The 12641-nt window shown below is 44.9% G+C and overlaps 1 protein-coding gene across 1 annotated transcript; it reads right to left on the reverse strand.

Moving 5' to 3' along the window:
• Positions 1-4262: 4262 nt before the first annotated feature.
• On the reverse strand, positions 4263-5029 carry LOC136501245 (histone H2B.1-like). Its single transcript, XM_066496749.1, has one exon. It carries the CDS (start codon positions 4947-4949, stop codon positions 4503-4505), a length of 447 nt encoding a protein of 148 aa, XP_066352846.1. The 5' UTR covers positions 4950-5029; the 3' UTR covers positions 4263-4502.
• Positions 5030-12641: the final 7612 nt, after the last annotated feature.

Genomic DNA, 12641 nt, shown 5'->3' on the forward strand with positions numbered 1-12641 from the left:
GCAATATCTTGTGCCTGATTTCATTTCTGCATTGTTGTCATTCGTGATTTGCAGCCTGGTTGGTATTACACCTTGCTGTTCAATTTTTCGAAGGTGCTTCTGGCTGGCAATTGTGTCAGAAAGTCCGCACATCTGGTTTCTCTGAGCTTATCGCAGCATAAATTTTCGTTGGGGTATACAGATTCTTGCACAAGTCTGAGGGAATATAACCTTTAGAATTGTGCTTAACAGTCATCTTACTATATTATCTGTAGAATAGCTTTACCAATCTGTTCTCAGCCATTAACTATTTTCTTCATTCTAAATTATTAGATGTTTTAGCTTTTCTAGATACATCGATTTTATTATGTACTTAGCAATAAACTATGTCTAGATACATACTAAAACAAATATATTTAGAAAAGTTAAAACGTATTATAATTTGGAACGGAGAGACTATTAAAATCTTAACTAAAAAAAGTTTTGAATATCGTTTTTTTTTTTTGCAGACTTTAGTTTTGAATACTCTGTTAACCAACCAGACTGTGGACAGGTCAACAGGAACAAATAGAGAACAACTGTTTAAGATAGTGGTGGCATTAAAGATACCCAAAATTAACTTCTGCATACACATGTATATACATCCTGTTCCTTTCGGCTGAAACGAGCATGGATTATTACTGTTAGCTGGTTTTGTGTGAGAGAAAAATACTATTTTGGTTTATAATACACGATCGTTTACGACCAAGCGAACATGCTGATAGAAGTTACAACGGCAATTGGGAATTCAGGAGATTTGGCATCAGATATAATCTCATGGCATTCTCATTTTCAGGTTCAGAAACGAACACAAGCTGAAGCGTGCTAACTTCTGTAACAAATATGCAAAAGACTAGAAAAAAAACAGAATACTGTAATGACTTGGAAAGATAAGCTTGGGGATTAATCTTGTCGGTGAAAGCCAAAAGACTAGACATATGAAAGAAAATGGCGAATCTTCTGCAATGAAGGGTGTCCTACTTGCTTGTGTCATTTTGCCATCTACACAAATATCAATCTTCCAGATAGAATTTTTTAAGATAAATTTCATTAGAGAAAGTTAAGTATAAAGAATATAACGTAAAAATGATAAGCTGATTCCAGTTGACAACTTGCTCAGGGAATGAAGTATGCAAATGCTTTTCATTTTAATTTAATTCAATAAATGAAACCTGAGAACAACTGGATTCAGAAGAGATTATCGCTGATGACAGTGGAATTCCAGGCTTAACACCCTCACAGATTGAAAGTATATTGGTATGTAGGTTTGAAAACAGGTGGAAATGGTTAGAAAAAAGATATTTAGGCCCCTTTGGAAGGTAGGAGTCTGTACATGAATTTCACTGGAATCAGCTAATTTTTACAAGAAAAATGCAGAGAACAAGAAAAGTTCCCACATTCCAAAGGTGTCCTTAAATGGAAAGAATCTCCCTGGGTTGGAAATTTTCCATATGTGTCATTTCAATTACTTATTAGTGGTGGCTGCAGTATGGGACTGAAACAGAATAGGAAAAACAAATTTAATACACAAGTAAATATCAGAAACAGTCATAAACAATCATTTTTACAAAAAAAAACCCTATCAATATGAGCACACCAGCTGGAGCTTTCTGTATAGAACATATGCCAAAATACAATTCCATTTAAGAAAAAATAAAGCTACAAATCAAAATAAAACTACATTCAGCTTGCTGGAAACATGTATTGCCTTGTTGGAAACTAGTTAATTTCCAGCTTGTGCTGAATTGTGATTTTGCGAAAAGTTAGAAACTCCTAATATAATGGTGCTGAAAGGAATGTGCAATGGAACTATTTATAAGTGGACAAAAAATAATGACCATTGATCTAGTAGTTACTGTAGTCCACTGCTCCACATCCAAATAAAGTTAACTTCTAGTCTGCTTGCACAAATAATCTATTAGGATTTAGGATATTAGGTGCAAGTTTCATACCATATTACCATGAGGGTATAGTTCTGCCTATTGCTGAAGTACCTTAAGAAGGGGGGCAGATTTTCTGAATGAAAGACATCTTGTTCAGTGTTCACCAGGCAAATAAGAACTGTGCTGCTAAAGCATTATTGTTACCTAAGGCTCTGTTTAGTTCGCGAAATGAAATTTTTTGAATGTCACGTTGGATGTTTCGGGGGATGTCGGAAGGGGTTTTCGGATACTAATAAAAAAACTAATTACATAGCTCGCCTGGAAACTGCGAGACGAATTTATTAAGCCTAATTAATCCGTCATTACTCATTAGCGCATGTTAGTTACTGTAGCACTTATGGCTAATCATGGATTAATTAGTCTTAAAACATTCGTCTCGCGATTTCCAACCAAACTGTGCAATTAGTTTGTTTTTCGTATATATTTAATACTCCATGCATGTACCACAAGATTCGATGTGATAATTTAGGGTGAAAATTTTTTGGAACTAAACCAGGCCTAAATCATACAGTCAAATTATATTTCCCATGCAGTCATCCAGGTTGCTCCATCAATGACAGGCAGCAAGATGTAATCTTTGTTCTCTCAATTCGTTGGAAAATACGTATGATAAATAATACATTCAGCTTTCAAGAATCAAGATTCACAAGTATGTTTGTGAATGGAGAAGAAAAAGTGAAATCAACAACTTAGGCGTGGTTCAGTAGAGAAAGATGAAATCAGAGCTCATTTGCACTGTCATGAATTTTCTACAGTATTGTGTTGGATAAATGGTTACTAAACAGCTGCAGCTGGCAGTTTCTAGACATCACAATCAGCATCAGTAAATCAAGTTTGTATGGGAAGCAAGTGACCAGAGCAGATAGCATATACCCTGCCATTCCATTGCCTTAACAGCTTTCTCTGCCTCTGCTTGCGATGAATATCTGACAACCAAATCCCTTCATCCTTCCAGGCCTTGTTTAGATTACCCCAAAGTACCAAGTTTTTTCACTCTCTCTCCATCACATCAATTTTTGGACGCATGCATAGAGCATTAAATGTAGGTAAAAAAAATAACTAATTGCACAGTTTGGTTGTAAATCACGAGACGAATCTTTTAAGCCTAGTTAGTCCATGATCGGACAAAGTTTGTCAAATACAAACGAAACGTGCTACAGTGTCCAGATTGCAAAAATTTGCAATCTAAACAAGGCCCCAGTTTGTTGGTCTCACATAAGTCGAGCTGCACTTGATAAGATACAGGGACCAACATAAAACTGAAAATAAGCTATTTTGGTTCAATTAGCACGACCAATACTGTAACAAAACCAGATATAAACTATCAAGTTTCAATAAGAAATATGAAGATTCCCAACTGCATGTGGTGAAGAGCTTGGCAGGGCCTATAATAGTAGTATATAGCACAGGTAATGTACCTTCCTCTACAGTGCCTAATGGTGAAAATACTTCTGAGTTCTTCCTCCGTTGAATAGAATGACAATCCTACAAAAACACAATAAAACAGAGTTAATACTGGATGCGGTAATACTAGTAACAGGCAGCATTTGACAACATACCTGGTAAGACAGGGATGTATGTTCCCTATGAACCGAACTTGTACAGCTTCATCGCTCATCAGAGTGCATAGATAGTAGAATGTTCACAAAAAAAAAGATACAAAAAAGGGGATATATTGGAAACATTTACAGCAGCTTTCAATTTATTGAGGTCCATATTAACCAATGGGAAACTGGGAATCATCTCCAGAACACGATTAACAGCCGTACTTCAGGAGGTGAAGATGACAGCCTACCACACATTCCACCAAAGATGAAGGCACTGAAGTGCCGGAGCTACTCAGAATGCTGCTTCAACACTAGATGCACGAATACACCAAATTCTTCAGCATTTGTTATGGCCAACTACTTATGGAGGAACTAGGAAGCAATCAGGCTAATACAAATGGAGAAACTTACAACTAACCAAGAAATCATCATTGTTGCTATGTGACCATCAAAAGTAATCTATTCTGATAGCACCTGATACTACTTGCAAACCCTGAAATCCAAATCCTCACAAGCAAAGATGATATGAATATCACACATTCAAAGTTCTGGCACAAATCGAATCATCATTTCATCACATGGTGAACCATATGGCTACAATACATAGTTAATGCTCACAAACATCTCCGTGATGAAGAACCTGAGACCCTTCGACCTCATGACCTCACATCTTCATCGGTAATTCGTGATGATCTCCAGTTCTTCACTCTCCGGTCAAAATCTTAGATCCCCAAATTACCAGAGCAGAAGAAAATTAGCAAGCGGGGGAGGCACCGATACAACTATATTCCACAACGGGGGCATCAAAACTAAGAGATGCATTACAATCCGGCACGATTTATAAAGCAGGGGAGCTTACTATTGGTCTTTGTTCCCGATGAGAACATCAACGATTTCATAACAAATACATAGGGGGAGGTGAGGGGGAGAGGACACAGCGAAGGAACCCTCCTAGGAAGGGAGACATAACAAATCCGTGGATGCTGTAGCTTGCTCAGTTGCTGGTGAACTTGGTGACGGCCTTGGTTCCCTCGGAGACGGCGTGCTTGGCGAGCTCCCCGGGGAGGACGAGGCGCACGGAGGTCTGGATCTCGCGGGAGGTGATGGTGGGCTTCTTGTTGTAGCGAGCGAGCTTGGCGGCCTCGCCGGCGAGCTTCTCGAAGATGTCATTGATGAAGGAGTTCATGATGGACATGGCCTTAGAGGAGATGCCGATGTCGGGGTGCACCTGCTTCAGCACCTTGAAGATGTAGATTTTGTAGGTCTCCACGCTCTTCTTGGCCTTCTTCTTCCCCTTCTTCTCGCCGCCCTCCTTGCCGGAGGACTTGGAGGCGGGCAGGCGCTTCTCGGCCTTGGGCTTCTTCCCCGCGGGCGCCTTCTCCGCCTTCTCCTCGGCCGCCGGCTTCTTCTCCGCTGGCTTCTTCTCGGCCTTGGGCGCCATCGGGTCGGGGGTGTCGGGGACGAGGGAGACGGGGGGCGATGCGGTTGGTTCGAGACACGGGAGGGAGGAGGCTTTTCTTGGCGTGGAATGGGGGATTGAGGGGAGGGGAGCTTTTGTAGAGGAACACGATAGAAGGAGATTGGTGGAGATGGGTGGGGCGCGGATCGATGAGTTGGCGCGAGCTGCAGGCGTTGGATTTAGGCCGCCGCGGGAGGATGGACGGCGGAGAGTTGGAGCGTTGAAATTTCCACGGGTAGTGATAGAGACGCGTGTAAAGATGACAACGGGACAGATCCAGATTCCCAATTCCCCATGGGGAAGAAAACGGGAGGAAGTCTATCCTGTCGGGTCTGGCGGGTACTGGAATGGTTCTCCATCCTCCGTACTCGATCCCTGCATCCCCGCCCTGTTAAGGAGTATACTCCGTATGCGAGCTGTAAAGCTTAGCCCAAATCGGCCCAAGCCCATCAAACACATGGAGTATATAACCAAATTCCTAACCCTAGTTCCAAGTATCCCCACTCGGCCACCCCTCCCACAGCTGCCGTATTCATGCATCCACGCCAGGCGCGGACACGAATCCTCACCACTAGTCGCCGCCAGTTGCTGGGAGCAACTCATGCGACCGTTGTGCCTAGTGCCGCGGTGCTGCAGCGCCTCCTGCGGTACTGCCCAAACGCCATGCCCAGCTTGCGCGGGCTCACCTCGTCCATCCCGCATCCAGCCTCACCCCCTAGGTCGTAGTCGCCATCACCATGCATGACACGAAGAGCAGAAGAGGACATGCGCCACCGGTCGGCGTGACTGCATGCATTCGGTCTCTGCCTAGGGACGCTGCCCAATCATTCTCTGCTTTCTCTCCTCGGTCTAAATACTCAAGTTCCCTCTGCTTTCTCTCTGCTCGCTCTGCAGGAAAGCAGCATCAATGTGTTGAAGTTGAACCATTATTGATTTGTCATTTGTGAGATCTAGGGAGTTTGTGAGGTGGGATCTGTTAAAGGGACTTGTAATTTCTAAAGTATTTTACGATCTCGTTTGATTGCAAGATGAGTTTTTCCTAGTATTTTTCAGTTTTGGATTGTTGATTTAGTAGATTGTTTTCTGATCTCATTGCGGGGACGGGGATCCCCATCGGGTATGAACTCCCCGCGGGGACGGGAATGGGGAGAAAATGTCCCCCGCGAGCCTTCACGGGGACAGGGATGGGAAAATCTAGACCCCGCGAGGACGGGGATGGGTAGGCGGAACCCGACGGAGAATTTCCCGTTGCCATCTTGAGACGCGTGGAACGAAATAGATGGGCGCGGGGCGTCCGCACGTGCTGTTTCAAGCTGGGTCAAGCGGTTGGGAAAAATTTCCGTTCCGTGCCGTTTGTTTCCGATATTTCAGAGATTTAATTTAATATTGGGCTTTGACCTTTTTTTTTTTGACAAAGCCAATCGGCAAGCTTTATTCGTCAGATAAGAGTGTTACATCATTTGCTAATAGTGCAGTAATAAACGTGGGTTGTAAATCAACCCAAATAAAAGAAGCTTTTGCAACTAAAGCTTGCCGAGCTAGCTCGTCAGTAACTTGATTCGCTTCTTATCACAATGCTTGATCGTAGCCCTCGAAAGATCTTTTTATACCCTGTTCGCTGGTCTTAAAAATGGTTTGTTCGGTTTTTTTTTTCAGCCGGAATAATATTTTTCTCTCATAATAATTCAGCCGGAACAGTATTTTTCAGCCAGTTTCAGCCAAGTTTCAGACCAGCAAACGGGCTCAATCACATTGGTGCAGCCGGTGATGCCGTGAAGACCCTATTTTTAATATATAAAATCTCTTATATATATTATACGCCTAAAAAGAGATAAGGGGTTTCGTGCACAGGGACTTCGTGTGCGTGCTCCTTCCATCAATAAGTGTTACTGATTTCCGTCTACATTTGTGAGCTGTGCGCGCTCCTTTCATTAATAAGTGTTACTGATTCTCTTCTACGTTTGTGAGTTGTGAGTTGTGATCCTGTGAGCATAGAGTACTATATGTGAGTAATTAGAGCATCTCCAACAGTATCTTAAAAAAAATCTCAAAAATAGGTTTCATCCTTTGCAAAATATATTAAGAGACATAAAAAAGCTACAACTTCAATAGTTTTCAAAATCTCAGGCCTAAAAGATAGAAGTTATTTTTACATCAAAAATCCTAAACTATTTCTAAATCACACTAATCACCTTTATATTTTATTTATCTCTTGTACATTTGCATCAGGAACCCTATCATATTTTTTTTCTTCCCCATGTTCTTCCACCTGGCGCGACAATACGTGCGTAACTTTAACGTGTGGGGTGGTTTTTTTCTGAGTGCCAAAAGATTGAAAGGTGAGTTTGAAAGTTGTTGGAGATGAGTTTTTTTTTCAATGTTGCCAAAATTTCTAGATTGAGAGACTGTTTTTGATATTTTTGGATATGCTCGATTGTACCTTAGATACCATACAAGAGAAAATATTTGATGCAAATTTTACATACTTACCCTGATTAAATAAACTTGTGGACGTGAACACCAACAATAAAATAAAATTTCAGATTCAATAACACGTGGTTATTATTATTATTATATATATATATAGTTTGTAAGGGCCCATGACACTTAAGAGGGGGTTAAATTTCGTTTGTTAGGCAATTTAAAACTCTAACTTTAAACTATGACCTCTTTTTCTATCCATAGTAAAAACTATGCAAAAAATAAACTGTCTAGATGTACAACTACGATTTTGCTAGTGTGTTGCTATCTCTATAGAAAAAGAAGTTATACAACCTAGGTTCCAAACCTAACAACTAGCTAGGGCCTGTTCGCTTGAACTTATCAGCCAGTTTATCAGCTAGAATCTACAGTATTTTTCTTTCACAATAAAACAGCTTCAACCGGCTTATCAGCCGGCTATAATACCAGCCGAACAGGCCCTAGCCTATCACTAAGCTAGGAAAGTAATGCACAAACCAAGATTGCAATGTAAATGCGGAAGCTAAAGAGTAAGGTAGAGATATGCAAACTCTCATCGACAACTCCGGTATTTTTATCGAGGTATCGAGAAGAGCGCAAGCTTCCCCCTAGTCCTCGTTGGAGCCCCTCGCAAGAAATCCCTCGCAAGGGCCACGCTCCCGGTCGGATAACTCCGTGGATAGCCCCGGGCCTTCTCCACACGCAAGTGGATCTCCAGTGTGCCTTCTGACAAGCCTCTCTCGGACCGCACCCCGCCGTCTTCACTATTAAGCTTCCGACCAAACCGCTGCGGGCCTTGTTCCCTTCGATATACAGTAGCGGACACACCATAACCACGGTTGGTGTGATCTCGCAAGACTACAAGCCCTCCAATATACAACAATGGTGCGCGCAAGCACCGAGTGGTAAGAGCTATGCAAACCTCACTAAACACTAGGCCTAAACCTAGAGCATGCGCATAAGCGATGGTCTAATCAACCTAAGCACTTCGCAAAACACCTACGCTAATCACTTAATGAATCACTAAGCACTATGCAAGTGAAGATCACTAAAATAGTGTATCAACACCCATGGTATATTTTCTCAACTCTCTACACCTCAAATGCCCAGTTGAGGGTCTATTTATAGCCCCATATGTGAGAACTAGCCATTGGACCTGAGACCTAACTTTCTGTTAGTGACCGGACGCTGATCACGGCCCGATCGGACGCGTCTGGTTCTACCGACCGTTGGAGCGCGCACCGAGTCCGATCTCACTTGATCGAACTCTGGGCCGAGTCCAGTCTCACTTGATCGGACGCGTCCGGTCGTGCTGGCGCCGCTATAGAACCTTTCTGGACATGATCGAACACTATTTCTTGGTGCGTCCGGTCGTCCTACCGTCGCCTCTAGTCACGCTGAGAACGTTGCCGTTGATAATGAATAGTGAAGTCCGTGTGTCCAGTCACTGCCTCGCTCAGCGTCCGGTCGCTGCTGCTGACACCTGCTGTTGCCGAGCAACTGATCGAACGCGTCTGGTCCTCGTAGGGCCACGTCCGGTCACCTCTGTCGAGCTCGTTTCTTCGTAATCTTGCGTCCGGCTTGGTTCCCATCTTCGTGCTTGGAATTTGCTGGATATCTTAGATCCTCTCTTGTACTTCTAGTGTCTTGCTTAAGGTGTTGATCATCGGATCATCATGTCGCTTTCGTCCAAGTCACTTTTGCACCATATTGAACTACAAAATAATTACTTGTAAATTCATTAGTCTAATTTGGTTGTGTTGGTCATCAAACACCAAAATCCAAAGTAAATTGGTATAGAGTCCATTTTCCTTACATAGTTTTTTTATTTTATTATCAGTTTTGATGACCCTCTTCTATTTTAGTCACATCTCTGCTAATCGAATCCGAAAAACATGGTTATCATGTGCCATTTAAAGAGGGGACAAACCAAATAAGGCAAATATTGATGCTCGCGTGTGTATAAATATATTTAATTAACATAAATGTTTTGAGATATTATAGAAATATTGTTAACTATGTCTTTCTTCTTTAAAAAAATAGGTGACCAAAGTGAGTCCAAACTGCTTGCCTAAGTCATCGATCCCAAAGAATGTAAACAACAGAAAGATAGATCACGAAATGCAACAAATGACCGAAGACCAAAGAAGTGAAGTTAATAGGAAGAAACGTGAATCATATCATAAAAAAGACTGAATCTATTGGGTTCATAAACCTAGGGTTCCTCATGGACCGACTTCCCAGCAAAGGCTCGGCCTAGCAGACGACGTTACGAACGACGCGCAACTTCTAGGCCAACCCAAAAACCTAACAACAGGACAGAAGGGCGAACCAGCCTCCGACTAGAAGGCCTGGCAAAGGAGGAACGATGTTCGCTTCTGACTCTGGCCTGCCTCTCTGACCGGAAGGCCTCGCTTCTGACTCTGGCCCATCTCTCCGATCAAAAGGCCTCGCTTCTGACTCTGGCATGCCTCTCCAACCAGAAGGCCTAGCCGAGGAGGAACAACGCTCGCTTCTAATTCTGACCAGCGTCTAAGACCGGGGAAACACCGAACCTCTGCTTACAACTCTTCTCCAACTAGCGCAGTCGGAGCCGACTGGGGCCAACCGACCAAGGACGCCCGCTCAGTAAGAACCTAGGGAACGGGCAGAGCAAGTAAAACATGACACACAAAGTCAATCGTAATACCAAGGACCGCACCCTATACACCTACAAGGCAATTCCGATAGGACATGTCAGAAGGGTGCCCTGCAACCTCCTAGGCATGTCAGAACACAAGCAGTGTTGTGGGCATCGACATTTGCTCGATAGTGTTGTGGGTGCCCTCAAACTCCCATACTAGGCGAATGCGGTAAAACCCCCTACGTGCCTCTAGGCATCAACAGTATGACAGTCACCGACATCTGCCATATTGGAAGAAGACGACACAACCCCCCATATGTGTCTAACAATAATAGTGTTATGGGCGCCTACCATCATCTTGTACCCGATGGCATGGGCAACAAGACTTAGTAGTATACATACTCTCTCTCTCTCTCTCTCTCTTGTAAGGTCGTCCCCTTCATCTATAAAAGGGGATGCGCTCTCTCCCAATAGAGGGCCATTGATCAACTCCTGTAGAATCAGTCCACAATAACTCGAACAACACACATGATCCGAACAACCATGGATCCTAACGAACAACAAATGTTTGAACACTTAGCACATAGCGGAGCTCCCATCACTCTTGGCCCTTCAGACCAGAGTTCGATCGGACCTCTTGTACCCCCTATCTTTCTCCCTTCCGTTTGTAACCCCACAACAAACTTCGAGCACCTGGGCTCAGGAATAAAGTCACCGACTGATTCAAACTGAATGTAGGTCACGTTGCCTAAACTAGTATAAACCATTTGTCATTGAGTGCTAGGCCACATCCGATCACAAAGTACGGCAAAACTACGAGTATTTATGTGTTGGTCATTTTTTGCACCGATAGTTGGCACCGTCCGTGGGGAAGACGCAGTACGTTCACACTTTTGGTCATCAGATGGCCTAGTTTTCCACCACCTTCGCCATGGTGGGCTCAAGTGATATGACTCGCTTTGGCTCACTAGAGTTCCCTGCACTCCCACCTATTGGGATATGGGGCCCTCTCGTCTTCGAGCCATCCTAGGCCTTTCTCTTCAGAAGCCTAGACTTCGTCGCCGACTGGCTCGGTGTACTACACCTCCACGAGGAGGCACTTGTTCCGACGCCCGTCGAAGAGGTGCCCTTGATCGGCTCTGGGACACCCGATGACTTCAATGACGAGGCGCATGCGCTTCATTTTGAGCAAACGCTCTGCTCAAACCCTGCTGTGAGTAATGTACATGCTATTATTTACTCATTATTTACTATCTTCTATCGATTCTCTAGAGGGACCCCATTGTCCCTACCGCAACCGCCATTCGACCGGTCCCCCTATGCCCCCGCGTTTCCTACGGATGCGTATGCCCAAGGGCTCCGAAAGATGCTGACGCTGCCTCCTCTCACATCTGAATTCATGGGGATGGCGAGCTACGCTCCCACCTATTTCTATGAACTCATAGATGACGAGGTTGAGAGTGACAGCTCCAGCATCGGCGATGTGGCACCTAGCCACCATCCGTCCCGGGAGTGCGCTATGGTGGACGCTCTGGGATAGCCACCGGTGGTAGCGAAGTCCTTGTAGACTCACACCATTCTAGACCCTCATGCGAGGGCCCTCACAATCGCACAAAAGCACAGCGAAGAGCTATGACAAAGGTGGCAGAACCAGCTGCCACCTACGTCGGCACGCTTAGCGCACCATGCTGCGCACTGTGCGTGTAACCCAGCAAGCGGCGCCCGGGGTAGCGCCCGCCAGGTCCAGCGCAACATCATGGACAGGGGGAATGATCCCCCATAGTTTGCTCGGGCTGGCCAAAACATCACTGGGGCGACAATGCTTTTGCGCGGCCTTCCCGAGCAGAACGACCCCTAGGAACAGGTGATCCACCGGAACCTTCAAGCACTGGTGGAAACCACTGCCGTTCAAAAGGCGGAGAGCTCCATATCATGACACCAACTCATGGTCTCTCTCCCCACCAGGGGAGTAGGGATGCACTAGACGAATCGCTCCATCCGCTCACCGCTATGGGCACCGAGTGCGGCGTAGGAGGCCGCAGCCACGCCATGGTCTGACCTGGCGCCCGCTCCACATTAGCCCCCTATGCATGAGCGGCTCAGGCCAAACCAAGATGCTCATAGCATCATCAGCAACCAGCGTCAGGCCCACCATGATGATGACGTCCATCTAGCGGCAGTGAGGGTAGGCAACATAGACCTCGACCGAACCATCGCGGGGAGTGGTGAAACGCATCCTAGGCACGGTCGTCGGTCGAATGACTGGAGTCCCAGCCCGGATGGGCCAGGACCATGGGCCTTTGGCCGACGCATCTAGAGAGCACTGTTCTCACAGCGCTTTTGACTGCCTACCAACATCACCAAATATATTGGGGAGATGAACCCTAGTATATGGCTTAAAGACTTCTGGCTCACCTGTCAAGCCGGTGGAGTGGATGATGACCACTTCATCATTTAGTACCTCCCTATCTACGTAGGGGAACATGTTTGAGCTTGGCTTGAATTCCTCCTGCGTGACAACATCCACGACTGGGTGGACCTCAAGAGGGTCTTCATCGGGAACTTCCAGGGGGTGTATGTCTGCCCTGGGA

The sequence above is a fragment of the Miscanthus floridulus genome, chromosome 1, assembly GCF_019320115.1.
Source record: "Miscanthus floridulus cultivar M001 chromosome 1, ASM1932011v1, whole genome shotgun sequence".
In the NCBI taxonomy this organism is placed as follows: Eukaryota; Viridiplantae; Streptophyta; class Magnoliopsida; order Poales; family Poaceae; genus Miscanthus; species Miscanthus floridulus.

Excerpts from the sequence above, each read along its gene's own strand:
- LOC136501245 (XM_066496749.1), bottom strand. The coding sequence starts at position 4,949 with ATGGCGCCCAAGGCCGAGAAGAAGCCAGCGGAGAAGAAGCCGGCGGCC.